The sequence below is a fragment of the Athene noctua genome, chromosome 2 (assembly GCF_965140245.1).
Source record: "Athene noctua chromosome 2, bAthNoc1.hap1.1, whole genome shotgun sequence".
Taxonomy (NCBI): domain Eukaryota; kingdom Metazoa; phylum Chordata; class Aves; order Strigiformes; family Strigidae; genus Athene; species Athene noctua.
The window spans coordinates 104,633,309-104,654,264 of NC_134038.1; the positions used below are offsets into that span (position 1 = coordinate 104,633,309).

At 36.9% G+C, this 20,956-nt stretch overlaps 1 protein-coding gene across 1 annotated transcript in view; it reads left to right on the plus strand.

Moving 5' to 3' along the window:
- The window catches only part of TPPP (tubulin polymerization promoting protein), a 71,010-nt gene extending 60,905 nt beyond the window's left edge, over window positions 1-10,105 (plus strand). The window contains exon 4 of the mRNA XM_074899798.1: window positions 1,753-10,105. Coding sequence (XP_074755899.1) covers window positions 1,753-1,947 — 195 coding nt within the window. The 3' untranslated portion in view covers window positions 1,948-10,105. The remainder of the gene's footprint in view (window positions 1-1,752) is intronic.
- Window positions 10,106-20,956: the final 10,851 nt, after the last annotated feature.

Genomic DNA, 20,956 nt, shown 5'->3' on the forward strand with positions numbered 1-20,956 from the left:
GTGTACAACTCGTTCAATTTACTAATACCTTGAGGAACAGAAAGAGTAAGTTCTCAGCTAGGCACCAGGCTGGGAGTTTTTACTTTGCTCCTTTTGATGTTTCAGCTTATACATTTTTATTGCATTTTCATTTTATCTAGCTGGGCTGCTAACACGATTACTGATCACAAGGGTGTAATTTTTTGAATTGCTGTGAATACATGTATCCTGGTTATAAGGTGCTAGCAGGCCAGTGTGGACAAGAAACCTGTATGTATTAAGAAGCAATACTTCTTCCTAAGCATTGTTTTAATTTCTGTTTTTCGATATAGAAAAATAACCACTTCTGCAAATAGTACTCTGAGACTGCAAGGCAAGAGTCCATAAAGCTCATTCAGTAATGCTATTTTGAGAAATGAATGCTGCAGTGGTCGTTTTCTTTCAGATAGCGACGGAACTCTCACTTCCATACCACCTTTCCCCTCAGGGCCTTATGTGAAAGTAATGCTGCAGAACAGTACAGTATTTTACATGTTGAGTACGTTTGGAGGGAGAAAAGTAGAAATATACAACCTGAGATTCTCATTAAGTAGTTACGTATGTGAACAAATTCCCTCAAAACAGCTTTTATTTAAATGGTGTGTGGGACGTGTGGCTTCCATGGTGTACAATTTATAGCATTCATTCCCGTTCTAACTGAATCCAAGTATTGTCATCTTCTTGGTACAGATTGAAGCATCTTTTCTAAGTCTCTGATCTCTTAATGTTCAGCATTAAAAGATATTCGACATATGTCGTCCCACGGAAGAGCTGTGTGTTAGCACATTTGTTAGGTCTCATTAATAAGCATTTATTTGGGCTGAGGATGGGTAGAGGGAGAATGAAGTTTTTGATGAGACAGATTACCAGAGCATTTACTTCACTGCAGTGAAGCCCATGCAAATTTTGTTTCTAAAATGCACACTAACAGAGTGGCACACATAAGAAAGATACCCAAGACTTCCAGTGCTACACAACAATTTTTTGTGGTTTCCCTTCTCCTTTAGTGTCCTTTCTTTTCTGATTTTAAAAAGTAAACTTAAGGATCAGAGAGACTGTTCCCAGTCCAAGCACACAGATTAGCATGCTTGTATATTGTTCTATGAAATATATTTTTCTTTCCGTTTGTGTAATCATTTTTTTTTGTCTCAATGACAGCAAAACTTTGATTTTTAAGCAGCCTGATATGGCTCAGTGGAAACAATGTAGAGGAAAGTCTTTGCTTAGTTCCATTTCATAGACTGCTAATTAGCTAACATCGAAAATAACTTTCCATTTTTCTATTTTGTTACTTCTCTCATGAATCCTAGAGTTTAGAATTAATTTGTCTCAAAGCAGCGAATCCTGGCTGTATTGCTGTGCTTCTCCTGTATTGGTGGAGCCAGACTTTTCTGCTTGGATGTTGACATAACGGATTTTCAACAGGGCTGTTCCCTATGACTTCTTCGTATCTTTGATGCTTAGAACTTTTATTAATAAACAGAAGTATCTCATATTGAAAGTCTTGTCCAAAAGTTTTTGACATAAATTGCGCTATTTTGTTCTTGGCTATATGATTATTCTCCTGGTATGTAATGGCAAGAAACAAACATTTTTTATATTCTTTTGCTGGAAGTGAGTAGATATTTATGTAGTCTCCATCATTAGCAAAGATTTAAATGTCGGTAGCATGTACGGATATCTGCATTAAGAATAATTGATTTCTGATATGGTTTTTTTCTTTTCTTCCAATAGAAAGCAATTTCATCTCCAACTGTATCGCGCCTTACAGATACATCAAAGTTCACGGGTTCTCACAAAGAGAGGTTTGATCCCAGTGGCAAAGGAAAAGGCAAAGCTGGCCGAGAAGATCTGGTGGATGCTTCAGGATATGTATCTGGATATAAGCATGCAGGCACATATGATCATAAAGTACAAGGAAGCAAATAAGGCTGAGGGTTTACAAAACGGAGGGAGAAAAAGAGGGGGAAAGAGAATATATTTGTAAGAATGATGTAGATGAATCCCACATGTTTTGGTTATTGTGAATGCTAAGACTATGTTGTCAAGAAGTTGTTTTCAGGAACTGGAACTGATTTCAACATCTGCTGAGCTACTCGCAGCATAAAGCCACTTCATTACATTCCTCATGTGTATATTGGCAAAAATAAATATATTGGTACAAAAATTACATAATTTTGTTGAGCTTTAGACAAAAAAACAAACCCACCACAACAAAGTCAAGAGCAGTTATACCACACTTTGTCAATTCAAGCAAAAGATCTCAAACATTCCTAAATGCCCAGTTGCCCTGAGGATGTCAAAGAGAACCTCTTGAAAAGAAGGGTCTTTCATTGCAGTCTTTCTGAAGAATATCCCATTATTTGTGCAGCTTGATTTGACTACTGGTTTGGGGCTTTTAAAAAATGTCTTATATGGGATTTGGCACTTTTTAAAAAACATTCAACAATATACTATTGGGGAGTAAGTGGTTGTAATATACAAGGTGCTAGCCTGTAAATGTCATACACGACTCATGGAAAACTGAAAAACAAAAAAGTTATTTCTAAGACAGTATAGGTTCTAAAGTATATTATGTCAACAGAAAGAGGTGAAAAATACCAGCCCTTACTTTCCTCCTGTCTATAGTTTGTGCTTGTTACTGTGTGTACTGTAGCATGGTTCTGACTGGCTGGATTTGGACAGAGCTATTGTACTAACCTGAGAGGTGGGAAACAAGACATTACTAAAAAAGTTGATTAAAGCTTTTTCAGTCTGTTTTCAAGTTTGCACTGCCTCACATTTGAAATTAAGGGATGTTAAGCTAATAACGCTTTAAAATAGTGATTATGACTAAACACTGCCAATCAGATTGCTATTAAGTGAATGTTATTATACACGTGCATTGGCACATATTCCCTTTAAACTATAACATATATAAGGAAATTTTATGGTGCCTTGAAATAAGTACATTTACAGTTAATATCCATGTAATTAGATGCAATTTGCCCACAAAAATATACTTTTATAACTGGGCTACATTTTATGTTAGATTTGTTTGAAGCCAAGTGATTTGATTCTCTGTTTGATCTTACTACCTAACTTGGGAGTAATAGTATTGATGGGAATGGCTTTCCACTGCTATAGAATGAGAACCAGTTCCACAGACTTAAGGTACAGGCAGCTATTTCTGACCTGCTTGGGGCCCAGAATGACAAAACAGGTTAACAGGAATAAAAATAACTTGATTTTTGTGTTGATTAAAAAGGAGAGAAAAGGCTGGTCCAATTTTCCACAAGAGCTGAACAAGTAACCCTAATGTATTACTCTGCTTCTCTAAAATTATGAAAGACAAGATTTCCAGTTTTCAAAACCAGCTGCTAGCAATTCTGCTTTGCTTTCTTCAGAAAAGAGCTCATGCACTGATTTTCATGTTCGACTCTGAATAAAGGTTAATAAATTCATTGCTCTCCCCCGACTTGCATCAGCAGGTATCAGCATCCCACTCAATACAAAAAATTTAGTGAGCAGTGTGTGCTGCCGTGTGCCATGCAGGTCAAAAGTCTGTATTTGACCAATGTCTGGAAACAGAGCACTGATTTTTCAGCCCTTAAATTGTTCATGTTTTGGTTTTCTAACATTGAATGGTAGCCTTTCTTGTAACTTTGCCTCCAATGACCCTTTGAGCCCAGACATCAGCATGAAACCAAAACAATAGCAAACAAAGGCAAGGACTTCCTTGTGGACTTGGAGATTGGGTTGTTTGTTTATAATTTATTTTAGGTTTTGTTTTGAAGAGGGAGGGAAGTTTGCCAAAACTTAGCACATGTTCTTGTAAAGATTTAAATGGTTTTTCCTGTGGTTGGCTCTGGTTACCTGGGAGGATTTTTGATGTATGTAAGGATGCTCAGGATGAGAAGCATCCAGCTTTGTGAAACCTTTCCAAGTGTTACCTATTGTTCTTGAAGAAAAATTTCCATGGAATGGATGATTATCCACTCCTGCATTGCACTGGTGACCTGTCAAACTCTGAGGCAGAAAATAGAATACTGTGATATGAACAATGGATAAATTATTCCAGCATGGTGAACTGTCTAAACGTAGAGAACCTTCTTCTACATCACTGGTGCTTGTGCACCTGAAGAAGGCTCCAGGTTATTCATTGTTATGAATAAAAAGACTAAGCCTCTAACCCTTGATAAATCCTTCAGCTAAGTTACAGGCAAAACCAATGTTCCTATTCTTCCCATTGACTTTAAGACTTGACTCATAGCTCACTGGTAGCTGAAAAGATCTGGACCCAGCCCAAATGAAGTCCAGTCTGCTGCAGAGCCCTTTCAGCGCACTTGGTCTGGCTGTTTGTTGTTAGCAAGGTGCTTTGTCTAGCACATCAGGTGATACTTCACCTGAGATGCACAAGTGTCGGGCTTTCTCAAGTAGGCAAATACTGAGTGTCAGTAATGCCAGACTGTTGCTGCACAGGAAGAGCGATTGGTTAGGAAGGCTTTAAGGTATAATCAGGTTTTAAGTTGCTAGTTCGCAGTGTGAGAGAGCCCAGGTTTGCAAAGGAATTGAGAATGCAGGCAGATCCAAGCTGGCACTGACTAGAAATTGAGCTACTCTGCATAGAAGAGGCTGATGGAACTAGCTGGAGTTCTGGCAGAGTTTACTTTACATTACTTGTGCAGTACAAAATCCATGCCATGAACCAAAGCACTTTGTATAGACCTGATGCAAAGTTCTTTGAAATACTTTTGCTGGCATAATAAGCTGTGGATCAGGACCTGAGAAGATGCCTTAGATAGCAGTATTTTATTTTGAGGAACACACTTTGTTTCTTCTTTGTTTCTACAGTTGGATAGCTTTAAAATTCAATCAAACAGATGTATGAAAAGAAATCATTCTGATATGACAGTGGCAAAGGGAATTTGTGGCTGGAAAGATAGTATTTTGGAAAGATTTTTCTGTTTTACTAGACTTGGTGTGGAAGATAAAGGATATGAATAAAAGCACCAAATGCAGCTGTGTAATTAGGGGTTCAACCACCTACTTAAGCTTTTACTTTTCCACTAATATCTGTAGGAAATTAAAAGCCTGAATACTAGCTTTAATGTTAGCCGTAAGTTCCAGGCCTGCTTGGGAATGAGGCAAAGTACATTCCCTTAACTCTCAGGACAGCAAGTACAGCTGGTACCTCAGAGATGAGGGGAGGGGACAGCTCAGGGGGTGCAGGAAGTGACCCATTTTTCAACCCTTGAAGTGTTGTTAAGCATATGCTCTTCCTGTGCACCATAGTCCAGACTGTAACTAAATGTCATGTCTGAAGTAAGGACATGGGTACCTAGTAAGTTTTACAAGCATCTCCTTTTTTTGGGCATCTTAACTCCTTCCCTCTAGTCACTCCATGTGCTTTAGTTACTTGTAAAGAGTTATGCAACAACCTTACCGATATGGAAATACCAGAAACAAAAACTACTGTCCTGCATTTTATGGCTATCAAAACTATCCCAGTAGTGTCACTGAGAAGCAGGCATTAAAAAAACATACACTGTTTCAACAGTCCTATGTGAACAGTTGCCATTAACTGTAAACAAATATTTGGATCTATCTACTTTTTTAAAAAAAAGCTATGATATTTCTTATCTCTTTTTCACTTTAGAGAAGGGAAAAGGAGATTTCAAAACTAGTCACATGTCACAACTTGTGTTTTTCATCAGCACAGAGACTGGCCTTCAAAGGTATTTTGGATTGAAGTATGATATTTTCCATGTATTTTACTGACCTTACCTAAATTAAAAATTCTTCTAACAACTTTTCGGCATTATAGAAAGCTTTGTTCATGAATTAGCATTTCAGTCACACATATTTTCCCTCTATTGGATCAAATTAACATTTTTTTTTATGGTACTGGAATTAGCCAGAACTAAAAGGCAAAGACTGTTATGGGTTTGGCTTGCAAGTGATAGGTTTCCCAGCCGTCTGTAATCATCTGTAGAGAAAGTCCTTGTGTATCTTTCTCCAAAACCAAAACTTTAAAGTTGTAATTGATAGTTTTTTTCCTTAAGGCTTGTCATAATTATAAAATAAATTTTAATTCTTTGTGCCTGCATGTATAGTATTCAAAACATAACCGTGCCTTTCAGTGATGCATGTATTCTGGGGGCATGTGACTGTCATCCATGAACAAGAATTCTGTTTGCACTGGCCAAGAAACAAACCTTTTACCTTCATGATAGAGCAAATGTAACGTGTTGCACTAGTACCTGTCCTCTTAACTGACTGTTAGCCTTGCGTGTGTGCCAAAATAACTACACCTTTGTATACACTGTTTGTAGTGTGAATATTAGGTTCTTAGCTTGCCTATTAGCTGGTAATAAGTAATGTAATACACAGGACTTGTACAGGTTTGAGCGTGTGTACACATACTCCTTGCATCCAGCTAAGTAATTAAACCATATATATGTTGATCTAAACCTTAAATCTTACTAGGGCCAAACTCTAGTCCTGCAGCCAGTGCTGTTCAGCCTAGCCAGTTGGTGACACTGCCATTCTCCCTCCATATCATGAAGGTAAAGATCTAAGGAGGCTTTTATGTTTTTACACATCTACCCTATTGATTCTAACATTAGACTTCATGTCACAAGAAGAGTTTTTTCCACAGTGAGGAAGTAAGCGAGAGAGAGTCAGGGTGAAAGCAAGATTTCTTCTGAGTGCTCTCAAGAGACCATTTAATATTATGTCCTGGATGGCCCCTGTATTTTCCTTTGTCCCAACTTTGAAGCAAGTTGACACTTGTATGTATACACGCAGTTGTTCATCGTCAGTTAGTACATACAAAGTCATGGTATGTTGAGGTGGGAACAGGAAACAGAACTGTTGTACAATACCTATGGACTTGAGTCTGGCATAAACCTTTATAAAATGAAATACCTGAAGCATAATGACAGATCTCAAACTCGTGTGAAATTCTCATAGTCTGGAGTGCCTCAACTTGATACCTGTGCACCTCCTGTATTTGTTTGGAGTGTTTGCCCATAAAATAGCATCTAGACATTCAGTTATTCATTTTGTGCACCTAAGTGCCCATTTAGTTTACCTAATATAAGCTGGAAATGATGGATTGGGATGTTCTTTTTAAGTCTTCAGAAACCTAAAACTAGTGAGATGCCTTTAGTTGCATTATGCTTGCTCATTAAACTCAAAAACAATGCTTTGAAAGATGTCCCAGCTAGGAATGGTGCTTTAGGAAGCTAAAGAATATTGCAGATAGAACCTCCATGTCTTAATTGTCCAAGTAATTTGTTTTTGCAGGGAGAAATAACTGTAATATATTTCATATTTTTTTAAATGTTTTTCAGTATATTACCTTGGCTCTATTGCTTCAAAATTCTTACGGAGAAGGTGGATTTCAAAACAACTTTAAGATATAACTCTTTACTTTGTTCTCATAAAATGTTTGAACTGGCTTGTTTCATTCAAACTAATTGATCATGTACTCTAGGTAGTCTTCAGCAAGAGCAAGCCTGATAATAAATAAAAGGGGAAAAAACCCAGTTTATTTCCTCCCGGTATTCTTGACAGGCATTTGCAATACTGGTAGCCTGAAAATGATTTTTTAAAAAATAAATTCTCTTTTGTAATCATGCATGTGTGCACATGTATGCACACATGCACTACTTTGGGGCGTATGTATACATGAGTGGCAAGAAAAGCCCTCAGGTTTTTTTTCCTTTTTTTTTTTTTTTTTTTTTTTTAATACCTTACATTTGGAAATTGACATTGAAATGCCCAACTGACTAACCTGATTTGGAAAAAACTTAAGCACCCACCATTTTCCATTGGAGGTAAACAGCCAATGAATTAATTTTCAAATATAGTTATACAGCATCTCTTTTTGTGAGTTACTGTAAAGCTTATGGCACTGTACAAAGTAAATTTTGTTGTAAGCACTTGTAAAGGTCTTAAAGGTAGTGCTCGTGATAATTTGCCCTTCAGTTATCTTGATTATTTCTATTACTTTGCACATTTTTCAGAGCAGATCACAAATGTGAATAGTTACATTTAAGTTAACTATAAATGTAGCCCTAGAAACACACTCATACTTCATCCATTTTTACATTTTGATTGGGAGCTATATTATGAATGATCAACAAAATAAAAAAAAAAATGGCAATCTGTATCCCCACTGTGGTGAATTATTTTAAGCTCCAGTTTACATCAGATGAGTTTCTGTATGCTTGCATTTGCTCAGATGCTATTTTCAAACAAAGTAATTAAATAATGTGAAATAATGCAGCCTGGGATCTGTTAAATAGGGTTATATTAATGCAACTGAAATGCTGTATGTCTGTAATATTCATGCTAAATACATACTATCTCTTTACAAATGCTTTGTGTAAGGTCAGTTAACCTACAAACTTTGATGTCCTGTATAAAATCCTGTTGGCAAACTACTTCTGTTAGCATTGTAGTGTATGAAATGGCAAAGTCCTAGACAAAAACAAAGTTATAGGATGCAGCAAAAGCGTGTTTGTGTTTATCTTTGTGCTGGGTTCAAAATATATCAGCTTTGGCAAACTGTTGCAGCAGGGAAAATGTTTTGTATAATACTTATAATACAAAGTAACTTGTCTTTACGTTCTGTAAGGCAGAGAAAGGGTCAATGTTGGATAAGTATATTGAAGTTTATTCTTAGCAAGGTTTTATGTTTCACAGATTTAAATATTACAGGAGAAATATATATTTATACAGAAGTATAGTTTTTGAATGTTTGAGGTTGGTTTTCTTCAGTCATGAACCATTTATTTATCCACATTATGCTTTATTCCTTTGATAGTTTGTTTATCTGTCCATGCTGTTCCATTTCTAATTTGATTTAGGTATTTTGATTCTTTATTTGCACAAATCTGGATGTGCATGCTGTCAGGACCTGATCATAAGGTGTAGAGGCAAAACTGTTTTGTCTTTGATTACCTAGAGCACTAATAAAAATTTAATCATTAAATAGTTGTGATATGGAGATAGGTCTTGACATAGTCTTCCTTGGAAAGCACTGTACAGCATGATTAAAAACCTTCAGTGAATCTTACTATTTCTTGTTATTATTTTCATTTGTCTTTCATCTTGGTCCAGAAAACCAGGAAGCTGCTGTGTGCTAATAATTGCCTGCAATATTTATAATTGCAGGCATTGCAAACATTAACATTCAGCTGTACTAGCCTACTGTGTTCACTGTGAAATTTTCAACATGGTAGAAAATTTACATGATCATTTAACCTTACAAGTTTACTTTTTTTCTCACTGATTTAACACTGAACCTTTTCTTTCATTACTGCAAATGAACAACTTGAGCATAGCATTACTTAATCTTAACTATAACAGATAAACATATTCTAAGCAAAGATTTTTAACCACTTGATGAAGGGGGCCAGGCACCATCCAGTGCGAAGCACATTGGGCAAAATCTTATCCCCACTGCAGTCAGTGCCAAAATTCTAACTGGTGTTAGCAAAAACAGAACCACCATTACCAAGGGGTTAATATGCTTAGTAATAATGACAAGAGGTTATGGGGGAGCACAACAGTGATTCTCTATTTCCATATCTTTGTTTCTGTTAATTTAAAACTACTACTATTCAATCTTTAAAATAAGTAAAAGAAACTTGAAGGGGGGATCATATACTACTAGTTTGTACTAGGTTTTTTCAGGAAAAGGAAACAAATTTATATATATATATATATGCAATATATTTTTACACTGTTTATTAATGCTAGAAAGTATTAAATGTATCACTTTATCAGTGTGAATGTTAAAGTAATGACAATGTTATGGATGTTTTAAAACTTTCAAAGTTGTCTTGTTAAATTCTAAACTCACATTAACAATGGAAAAGCTACTTTGTCTACAACATTATTGTTGATGTTTTAGGGAAAAAGTACAGCAGTTGTTTAATTAGCACTGTAAAAGCTTGGCTTGAAAAGTTGTAGTGAAATCCATATTGTAAACACCGTTTTTAAAGCATAGCTTCTCATAAAGTATGTTACTGCTGTTGACTGACTGTATAAAATTGTATCTTTAGTTGGTAAAGTGATCAATAAATGTGTTACTACATCAGTTTCTGGATTTCTTGAAGTAAATGCTATTTGCTGATAACTTTTGTTAACCAACAGTTATTTTACAGTTTAGATGTTAAGCAAATTGCTAATGAATGTATAAATTACAGCAAAATACTCTCTGAACTACCAGCTAGCTCCCTGGTTCTGAGCAGGTTATATTTCTTCTTTACCATTTATTTTCCTGTTTTTAATAATGAGTAAAGCTGACTAGTAACATTTTGAGAGCTCTAGTATGATCCTTGAAGAGTCATGATGATAATGATCCATCAAATGAGATCTGTCAGGGATGAATTTCTTCTTAACTAGCTACTTAACATACATTGGTCCTCAGTCTCAAAGCCTGAGTTACTTCTCTCACCTTCTCTGAGTGATGTTGAAAATGTTTTACTTGTAAGGAAAGTAATTTGCTACATGAATCATTGTTTAAAGTACATTACATTCAAAAGCGAATATGGACCTTTTACTCATAAATAACAATATTCTTCAGCTTCCCAGTAGCAATAATACCATGATTTTTCAAGAAACAGAGGACTGAAGTTATTTAATTAAACTCAGAACATCATAATCACATAATGAATAATGTGACAATAAGCCAGGCATGGTGCTGCTCTAGAAATGTAGAGGTGCTGATTATCAACTACAAGAAAATGTAACTAAACAATTTACAGCTACACTCTCTCTTCTCCAGTTGTTCTTGAACTGGAAGTCGTGGTCTCTGCTCACACACTAGACAACCTTCTTTAGAAATGCCTTTTAAGCGAAATTTAATACAGTTGTGTCTTGTGATAGCTTTTATTCCTGAATAGAGAGACCATATACTGTTTGTAGTATGACTGCCAGATAAAGCTCCTTTTGTCTCTGAGCATCCCTGGTTATGGAAACTGTAAAAAAACTAATGAAGTAGAACCTTTAGAGATTACTAAAGGAGAAATGAAGATTTTTTTTTTTTCCATTCAAAAAGCCCTTAAGGAAGGGGAGATAGTACCCTCCTGCCCTATGAGAATGTAAGACACTAGTATCTATTTTTTTAGGAGTTGAGGATTTTTTATTACTTTCCTGTAGAGCCTTTAGAAATACTCACTCAACCCTATACTCCACTTATGCATCACAACTTTAAAATAAAAAAATAAAAACCCAGTGTTGTCTTTACTTGAGGAATACAATTATTTGGGCTAGCTTTTCTGTATGGATAGCTGCTGTTGCAGTAACTACACACAGATTGTACATGTAGAGATAGTCCTATTGAGATGGGTCTGACAGAGTGCCACCTAACCCTTGCTGGCTTTCTGGTCCAAGCTTTCAGAACTGACCATTTACATCAGCATCAGTTAGGTCTCCTGCTCTCATGTCCATATGCCAAATGCAGGCTGATCTCTCTCCCGGTTGTACTAGGTGTTCTACCATAGCCAGACTGCATGGAGAAAGGAAGGGGGAGGAAAGGAAAGAAAAAAAAAAAAAAAAAAAGCAGCTACCTCTGCCAAATCTGTCTTCAGGGGACTTGTAAAATCTGGTCTTCTAGTTAGCCTGTTTTCCTTTCCTCAGCTTCCTATTTAACTCACTGCACTGCTTTATTAATAACGTAAACTAACTCAGGCTCACTGCAATTTACTGCTCTGGTTCACATTCCAACCAGAAGTTCATTCTCGGTCTACATCACTTTATTTCCAAAATGATGAACTCGAGAGATTACACAACCATCCATGGGTCACTTAAGGGCTCAAGGGCTGCAGGGGTTTTCAGGAATGAATGCAGGAATATAAAGAGTGGCAGGGATAGTAGGAAAGAATAGCCAGCTGGGGCTGCTAGTATGAATCGTATAGATCTTGCTTCCAGGTAGCACAAGACTGTCTTCCCTCCTCAAGGCAGGTAAGCTAGTCAACTGAAGCATCGGTTTTACACCCTTGTTGGAATGATAACAAAAACCTGTTACCATCTGTTATATCGTTACTGTGGCAACAAGACAATTTTTTTCTGTAACAGTCCTTGGTGTTAGATGATAGTACAGAAAATAAAATACAGTCTAATCCCATTTTCACTTGAGTTTTGTGAGCATTGTAATGCCACGAGAATTTTGTGTGCAGAACAGAAATTGGCTAGCATGGAATATTTTATCTGAGTCAGCCAGCTAAATAGCTTCTATACCTGTAATCATCTCATTAAGTGCTTTTATAATAGTGGACAAGACTACATTCTTCATCCAAGGCAATTTTGTTTGTACCCAAGAAAGAATTCCAGTTGAGGAACTCGGGGTCTAACTGAGGGTCATGCATGAAAATAAGAATTTGACATTACTGCTGTTATTTAATGACTACCAAAAAAAAAAAAAAAAAAAAGCAAGCAGGGGCTGGGAATTCTACACACAATGTGGTGGAATACGAATAAACTCTAGATATCTAGACTCACATTTATTTATAAACAAAAGACCATTTGATACCAATATATGACCAGTGAGTCCCTTATTAAGAAAATACCACGTATTCAACCTGAAAGCTAATTCAGCAAAGAAATGCCTTTATTAGAGCTTGTGGGTCTTTTGAACTCATCCATTTGAGACAAAATACATAGAGTATAGTATGCTGATGTATTTGTTTGGGATCATTTGAAAGCAGCTTAGTGGTTGTAGTATTTCTATAGTTCCACACAGACTTGTCAGTGACATTTCATGCATTACCCTTATCTGCTATTATTCATATTTTTTTAAACAAAAGATAAACAAATTGACCGTATACTTGACATTTAAATACAATCTCTCGATTTAAAAATGAACTGTTATACTTCAGATAGTACAGCTGTTTTTAAACTAGCAGGATTTAGAAAATAATTCAGCATCTAATCTGTTGGAACTGCAGCATTTACTGTTGCATCAATAATTTAGCTAAGCTTCCCAAATTCACCAGAGACAGATTCATGCCCTTAACCATCCCTTCACTCCTGAAGACAAATTGGATCAGGCTTTTTTCTGTTGATAATAGGGTTGGGCACGTAGAGAAACTGAAGCAACTTCAGTAAAGGCATTCTTAATATCTGAAGTAACCTGTGCACAATGCCTTCTAATTGTTTATTTTACTCATCCTGTTAATTTTGTTTCCTTCTGCCTCTGCTCTATTTTTCTCAGATTAAGAAAGCTGAGGAAGGAAAAAAAAAATGAGAAGAGCATTTGAAAATTAGGATCAGTGTTCTGGTCAACATTTTACAAATACTTATATTTTACCCACATTTTTTTGCCCATTTTGCCTATTGTAAAATGGCCTTAAGTTGGATTTGAAACATACATAATATTAGTATAGAAGATTCACTTCAGTCACCACTGAAATGGATTACCAATGGGTCAGTGCTTGAATACTGAAAACAACCAAGTGCAGGCAGGATTGTTCTGTTAGCTGTTATTTAGGTTATTTGAAGAGAGAGTTGTTACAATGGTAGTAAACTGAGAAAGAAAATGTTCCTCTTTTCATTCACCATTTAGAGCAGCTAGAGCAGCATGGTCAATACTGCCAGGAAAAAGAAGGGCAGTTTCCAAGGTTTCAAATTAAGTAGTGATCGGGTTTCATACTGTATATGACTGTAGCCAGTCATTGTCCAGCAACTCTTATCTTTTCTTCTATGATTAAAAAGCTTGTCCCCACAAACAGAAATGAGCACAAAGTCATGATGGCACATTGGGGAACCCAAATAACTCAGAAGGGGGGGCCTCTCACAGCCCTTCCTGGGGCTGTGACAGAAGAGCCATCAGCCTCACTGCCCAGGTGTCAAGCACATTGAAAGGAGTCAGTGGCTCTCCAGAGCACTTTACAGATTACTAGCTCCTTACAGATTACCATGCAGGCTACTACCTACAGGACTATGCAGGCATGAGCATTTAGGGATTGTACATTATGAGATACATATACAGAAGGAACCAAAGGCAGGGATGTAGGTGGTCTGGGGAGGAACAAGCACAGGAAAATAGAGGGACAAGAGGCTGATCACTTGCCTGTACTGTTGTTTTGCAATGCCCTGGACTTCCCAAGTGTCAGCTGCCCTGTCTTATTAAATTTTGTTTCTATTTTCTTGGGTGAGGGGATTCTCTATTCTGTGTACGTATGTGCATATAGATGTCTAATTGCCAGTAACTGGAGTCAGATAGCCAATAGCCAATTAATTGTACCTGTGGTGCCAGCAACTAAGAGTGAATGAGGATCTATGAGCCAGCAGCTGGAGTGAGGACTGTGCATAAGGGGAACCCATGTGCCTGTGGTGCCAGCAACTGGATCAGGTGAGGGGCTGTGTACCACCATGCGACTGCTAGCAAATTTCAAGCTGAATCTAGTCAGCAAGTAGGTGAAGGGGCTTGAGCATCAGTTACCAAAGCATCCATAAGACTGGGCCTGATATGTGTATGTCTCTGAGACAACTGGAAGAGCATAGTGGAGGCACCAGGCAGTCCAGGTCAACTACTGGGGAGGCCACAAGGCCTGAAGGTGTGTTTCTCTATGCAGATGGTAGAATCCAGGGGCCAGTTACTGAGCTGGCTGTGCATCTAAGTCCAGTTACTCAAGGGATCCATAGTGTGTGCTGGTATGCAAGAGGGTGGAGTGGGGGGAACTGTGCCAGCAGCTGAAGTATAGCTGTGGGTCTCACAGGCTTGCATGTCCAGGTGCCAGCAGCAGGGGAAAATGGATCCAGGCACTAGCTGTTGGATAGGCTGTCTGGAGAGAACCACATTGAACATATGGATGTTTCCTACTAACAGCCCTTCATCCTGATTGGCCAGGGACAGGCTGTTGGTACTAGTTTTGGTTTTGGTGGTGGTGCTGGCTTTGTTTCTGTAAGTGCTGAGTGTTTCTGGCTGTGTTGATCAACACTACCATCATGAAACAACTTTGCCTTCTTTGCAATGTTGCTAACTTCTGTTGTTGTATGTATTGCTATAAAAAAGTTGATTCATTGTGTTTCTTAACTGATAACAGCTCCAGTTAAATTGCTCAACGAGTCATGTGGCATGTGCATGTCTGCTAATTCTTGGTAGAAATTAAAGTTCTGTAAATTAAAAAAAAAAAATCAGGCAACCAATTTTGTTCATTTTCCCAGATAATTTTTTTTTTTTTAAGTTTCAGTAGTATTTTGGTGGGTTTAGTCTATTTTAGTACTACTACTTTGAACTTTTACACAAAGAAAACTTTTTAAAGCAACATTTCTTACAGATTACCTAGTGGAAAAAAATATTGTAGTTATACATTGATATCTATCCAGTGAGATTAGGTTCCACATGCTGACATCACTGGACCAGATGCAATACAAAATATAAACTATATAAAAAAAAAAAAATTAAAAATATCGTATATTTAAATTTAAACATACCTTAGACTATAATTATATGTATAATGTATCAATAGATAAATATATATATATATATATATATAAAAATATAATAAAAAACCTGGTAAAAAGCCCATTATTTGAAATTCTGGCTGAGCTCCAACATTGTCACCAGCATGAAGTGATATTCTGTGTTAATTTTGAGATTCTATTTTAGCTAATTGCTATGACACAGACATCCCCAGGATGTATTCTTCTTCTAGTAAAGTAAATTTTGTCTACCTTAAAGCAACACTACAGCATCCTGTCCCGTGTACAATCTATGCTCATTATCACCCTCTCATTATCTCATCAACTTCACAAACAACACTTGACAATGGCTTTCATGTTGAGCTGTGACTGATTCTGCTCTCCTGTTTTTTGACTACCCTTGGACCATAGCTTGATCTCATTTAAATGTTACTGAGATAACTTTAGACCAAATGGTGTTTCCAATTATTTTTAGAAATAATATGAGATTGTCTTTTAAAATTTCATTTTATCCCAAATTTTTACTCCTCTCAGATCCACTGGAAGACAGACCATATAACAACTCATTTTAATTACTGAATAGCTATTTTTCCCAGATATTTTCACAAGCTAGAATACCATAAACTATAAATGAACAGAAGAGCAGACAAGATCCTAAAACAAACAGGCCCAAGCTCATCGCTTTTAAAATATAGCTGTTAACATCACCTTAAACAACAGAGTTCACCTGAAGCCTGTCTGCAAATGAGATGTACCCAACACTGCATCCACTTCTCCCTGCCCTCTCCACCTCCCTCTTCGCACTAAACAGGCTTAAACTATCAGCACTTTTATAAATTGTTAGTTCATCAGACAAATTTCCTGGTTCATGAAAAAGAACTTGCATCAATCATAGATGCAAAGGTATTTTGCTTGCTTGCTTGGATTCATATACCCCTGGCTCCACCTAAAAGGTGACAACTTACTACAGAAAAAAAACCCCAACGCACAACCCAGCATTTAACAGATTACTTTGGTCAATCACTCAGTGAAAAATTCTGTACTAGAAGGAAATGTTTACTTTACGTATATATTTTATTAGCAACATTATGTGAAAGCTTAATCTCACTAATTAAAAGAAACCCACAAAACAACAAACAAATGAAACCAAAACCAAACAAAAACAACACTTTATACCACAACCACCACCCACTCCTCGCAAAAAACCCACATCATTTTGTTATCACCATAACTCACTAGCTAGGAAAACTTTGATCCCAAAAAGATGTTTATTAGGATATTAACTCTTCATCTGGTCTGGACAAAACCAGCTTTACAATGGCACAGTTGTGCCATGACCTTGTATACAAGTTACTAAATGTAAAAGGATCTTTGCTTAAGGAAAAATAATGCATGTATGAACTACTGGAATAATTTGTAATACACATTGCATGTAGTAAATAGAACCGAGTCACAAATTTAAATTTACAGAAGTGAAAAGGCAGTAACCAACCTGATTGTATGTGTGATGCTTAGCAAGGGGGAGAAAGAATATCAAGATTTAGTTTCAGCTGTGTAAAACATCTTCACTGCCAAGTCTCAGTAAATTGTTTTCACATAGTTTTATGCAAACAGTAGTTAAGACTCTTGAAAGTATTGTCCTTCTTGATTCTCAAAATTTAAACTAGATTGACACTAATAATTATTGATGCCATATATATTAAAGTAGGAACTCTTTATGATGTTGCTAAACACAGATGGAAGTTAAACAGAAAGGTATGAATTAAGACATATTTTGTTACTAGGCAAAGTAACTGGGGTGTGAGTTATCTTTTTGGAAACAAGCAAATACTGCATTTCATAGACTTGTAAAAGGATGGCTCTTTGGAGGGATATTAAAAGAACCCACTAGGTGGTGCAGAAGGCATAGAGGAGATAGGCAACAGGGTGGAGACAAAACGCCCACTTAGAAACTGTTTGCAAATTTTAAAAATCACCACAAAGAATTAAAAGAAACCCCAAAATCTAAGGTTAAAATTACTGATGACAAACCGCAGTGAAAAGTCCAAGGTACAAGCAAATTTCACCTCACTTTGGCAATGCAAGTTCACTCCTACGCACATTCACTGACTACATTTAGAGGAAAAAAAGGCTGCTAAACAGACAAAGATTTTTCTCCTGAAGCCTATAGTATATGTTGTTTCTAGAGAAGAACAGGGAGAATGTGAACTACCAAATATCTAATGGCTGATACTGAGCTGAAACCCGAAGGTCACACACATCCATTTCTCCTATCACACAGGAGAAAGGAATCACAGGGACTTGTGCATCACTTCCATGTCATTTCTACCACGAGATGTGTGTCCATTATGTCTCTGAGTATTGTGGGGTGTCCCGACCCAATGTCGGGGGAGGTTTCGATATGATCCCAAGAGTGAGATTAAGATACAAACGAGACCCCCAAATAGGGAACCCAAAATAGGTTTTTATTATTAAAAAAGTGAAGAGGGGTAGCGATAGGACAGAATGGAAGGAAAAGACAGAAATAAAGCAAGGATGTGGGATAGGGCTGCAAGAATAGTCACCACCATGGATCCAGTGACATCCCCTTGGTCCTCAGTCTTCAGTTCTTCGGTGGTGGGTGCACACGGATCTGGCTTCGATGGTGGATGCACACTGAGCAAAACTTTCTGCTGCCTTTTTAAGTTAACCGTATCCGCTGATTAGCATATCTGCTCACCTTTAGGGTTTTTTTCCTCTGGTCCCACAGGTTTTGTGGCATCTAGCTTCAGGGCAGGAACGTTTGCCTCTTGCCAGTTGATTGGCAATGCAGGCATGGGGTCTGGCCTGCACAATGGAGCCACAAACGGCTCCAGGATGGGGCTAATTCAGTACACTCTGCCCCTTTGAGGCTCGTCTAAAGAGTGCGGACAATGCAACCGCCAGGAAGTGTGGGGGTGCATCCTTCAATACACTCCTGCTTCTCTGGGCGACATCCCCCAGACCAATTCACAGGCTGCAGCAGCTTCTCTTGGAGGTTTGCACAGACACAAGCAAGCTTTGAGACAGTCATAGGACATTTCAGTCTCTCACAGGGGATAGAAGAGATTTAGCAGTCTTAACAGAACTGCGAATCAGTATCTAGCAGTCTGTATGACACTTTATACCTATAAATTTGTCAACCTTCCTATTTATGCAACCAACACTCAGTATTCGCTCAAGATCCTCTTTTGTGCAAGCCGTATGCATCTCATCCTCCACAACACTACTCCCAGTTATTAGCCAAATTACCTAATGTTTACCTAAACCATTACCTCCTCACAGTCCTGAAGTATTCTGACGCACACTACCTGCTAAGCAAGAGGCACTTTTTGACCAGTCTGCATGCAACTCAGAGCCAGCCACAAGAGTTATATGTAATGACTACAGAATGAAATCTTTTTTTCAGTAAAGACGCCAATTAGAAAGCTCAAAAATTCCTTCTACTTGAAGACTGAATTTGATTTCCATTTAATTACAGAGATATCTCTTGGAGATACTGACAGTCACAGAATAATAATCAAAGTAGAAAACCACCATAAACAGCCATAGATACATCCTTCTCATTCGAAGATACAGTAATAATTTGCACCATCGTAATCAACATCTTGAACTAAGCAAGCAAAAGAATTAAAGTGCTAAAATTGATACTTGGTTGAATTGTAAAGTTAGACTAAACAGTAATTTTATCATAAGCTTCAGCTTCATCTTGAAGTTTTAGATTTGGTTCTTTTTTAGACAAATTTGTAGTCCTGCTTTCTGAAAATGTAACTTTGCTACTTCTTTTTCAGGTTCTTGTTTATTGTTGAGATGTTTAGCTGGTGAAACATTAGACAAATATTTATACTGTAGCAAAAAAAAGAAATTTAGGTTTGCTATCAAATAGCTACTGATAATTTATTATAGGGATATACACTAGAATATGCAAGAGAAAAGAGTGATAATGGATCACGTAGACAATCCTCATTTCCCAAGCATGACAAAACAGAATGTGGTACTTTTAAAAAAGAACTGAAATACAGTATTTCAAAGTTGAGCCACTGATCACATACTCCATATTTATTGATTGTCTGGGATTATAAGAAAACTAGGTGATAACTGATTAATAATATTCTAATTTTATGCTACGTTATATTCTTTCTTTTTTTCCATAGATTGTTGACACAATCAATAGCATGTAGTGACAGCACTACTGCTGTTAAAATTGCTTTCTGTTGATTCAGATCATAAGTACACTGAACTCATGGTTGCCTGCAAAACACTAATAATCTTCAGCAATTTCCACTACACTGAAATGTCATACTCTAGGCATAAGGATTTAATGCAAAATTCCAAACAAGTTCTACATATAGGTGATTAAATATAATGCAAATATCTCATGCTGTCTGTTTGTTGGTTTGGGATTTTTTCGTAAAGAACCAAGAGCTAATTCTTATAAGGTTATTTCATATATCATTTTACTCACTTGAAGTTAAACACTTGCATTATTTAAGGAATTAAGATGCTAGTAATTACACTTGCATAGGAAGTGTTATGAGAGTTGATATTTTCCTAGCACTACCTGAGCTTCCTATTACAAAGGTATCTAGGTATATGTAACAAATTGTATTCAGAAACATGCTTGTTGAAATGGCTGCTAATAATTCTCCTCGAATTTTTTCACTTTTTTTTTAAAATTTTTTTTCAGAAGATGCAGTATTCCATGTGTTTAGTAGGCTAGGTTGTGTACCCTTTTGCTAATGAAGCAATACACAATGCTAAGAAATAAATTGTATAAGAAAGTTTTCAAGACCACAGATCTTTTAGCTGTCATCTTTGATATTTATCATGGACTAATAAGAACCTTAAAGTGCTCTTGCAACCTCTTCTCTCAAACTTTTGCTTTGAAACATAGCTCTCCAAAGCCAGTATACAAACTTATGCTATCTCTGCCCAAGCATCAGTAAAAAATCATGAGGACTCCCAAAAATTCAGGACCTGATCATCCTGAATTTACAATTAGCTGGTGAAGCAGATATATAAGAAGACTGTGCTATGCCAACAGTGAAGCACTTCCTGCAGTAGTCTTCTTTTCCATGTAATTGTACTTCATTTATTAGTAATGGAAATGTCAGTCCTACTATCTAAAATGTTAAAGAAAGAGCTGGTGGTAGAAACACTTTGATTCCAATTAGTATGAAGTTACTAACCTTCAAGCAATACCAGAAAAAAACCCTATACACGTTTCACAAGTAAAGGAAAGATTCACCTGGAAATAAGTATTTGAAAGAAGTATCTACTTTAGTTTTTTGTTTTGGCAAAGCAGGTAATGTCAGGCTACTCAGTCCAATTGTCCCCTAAGTTACAAGCTAAACTTGCAAAAGCCATGAGAGAGATTTCAGCAATTCTGCAGAGCCCAACTTTGAATACCATCATAGCTACCATTAGCAGTGGGAAGAAATGTTATGACTACACATCAGAAATAAAAACTAAGCATTAAGGAACGAGATAAGAAAGC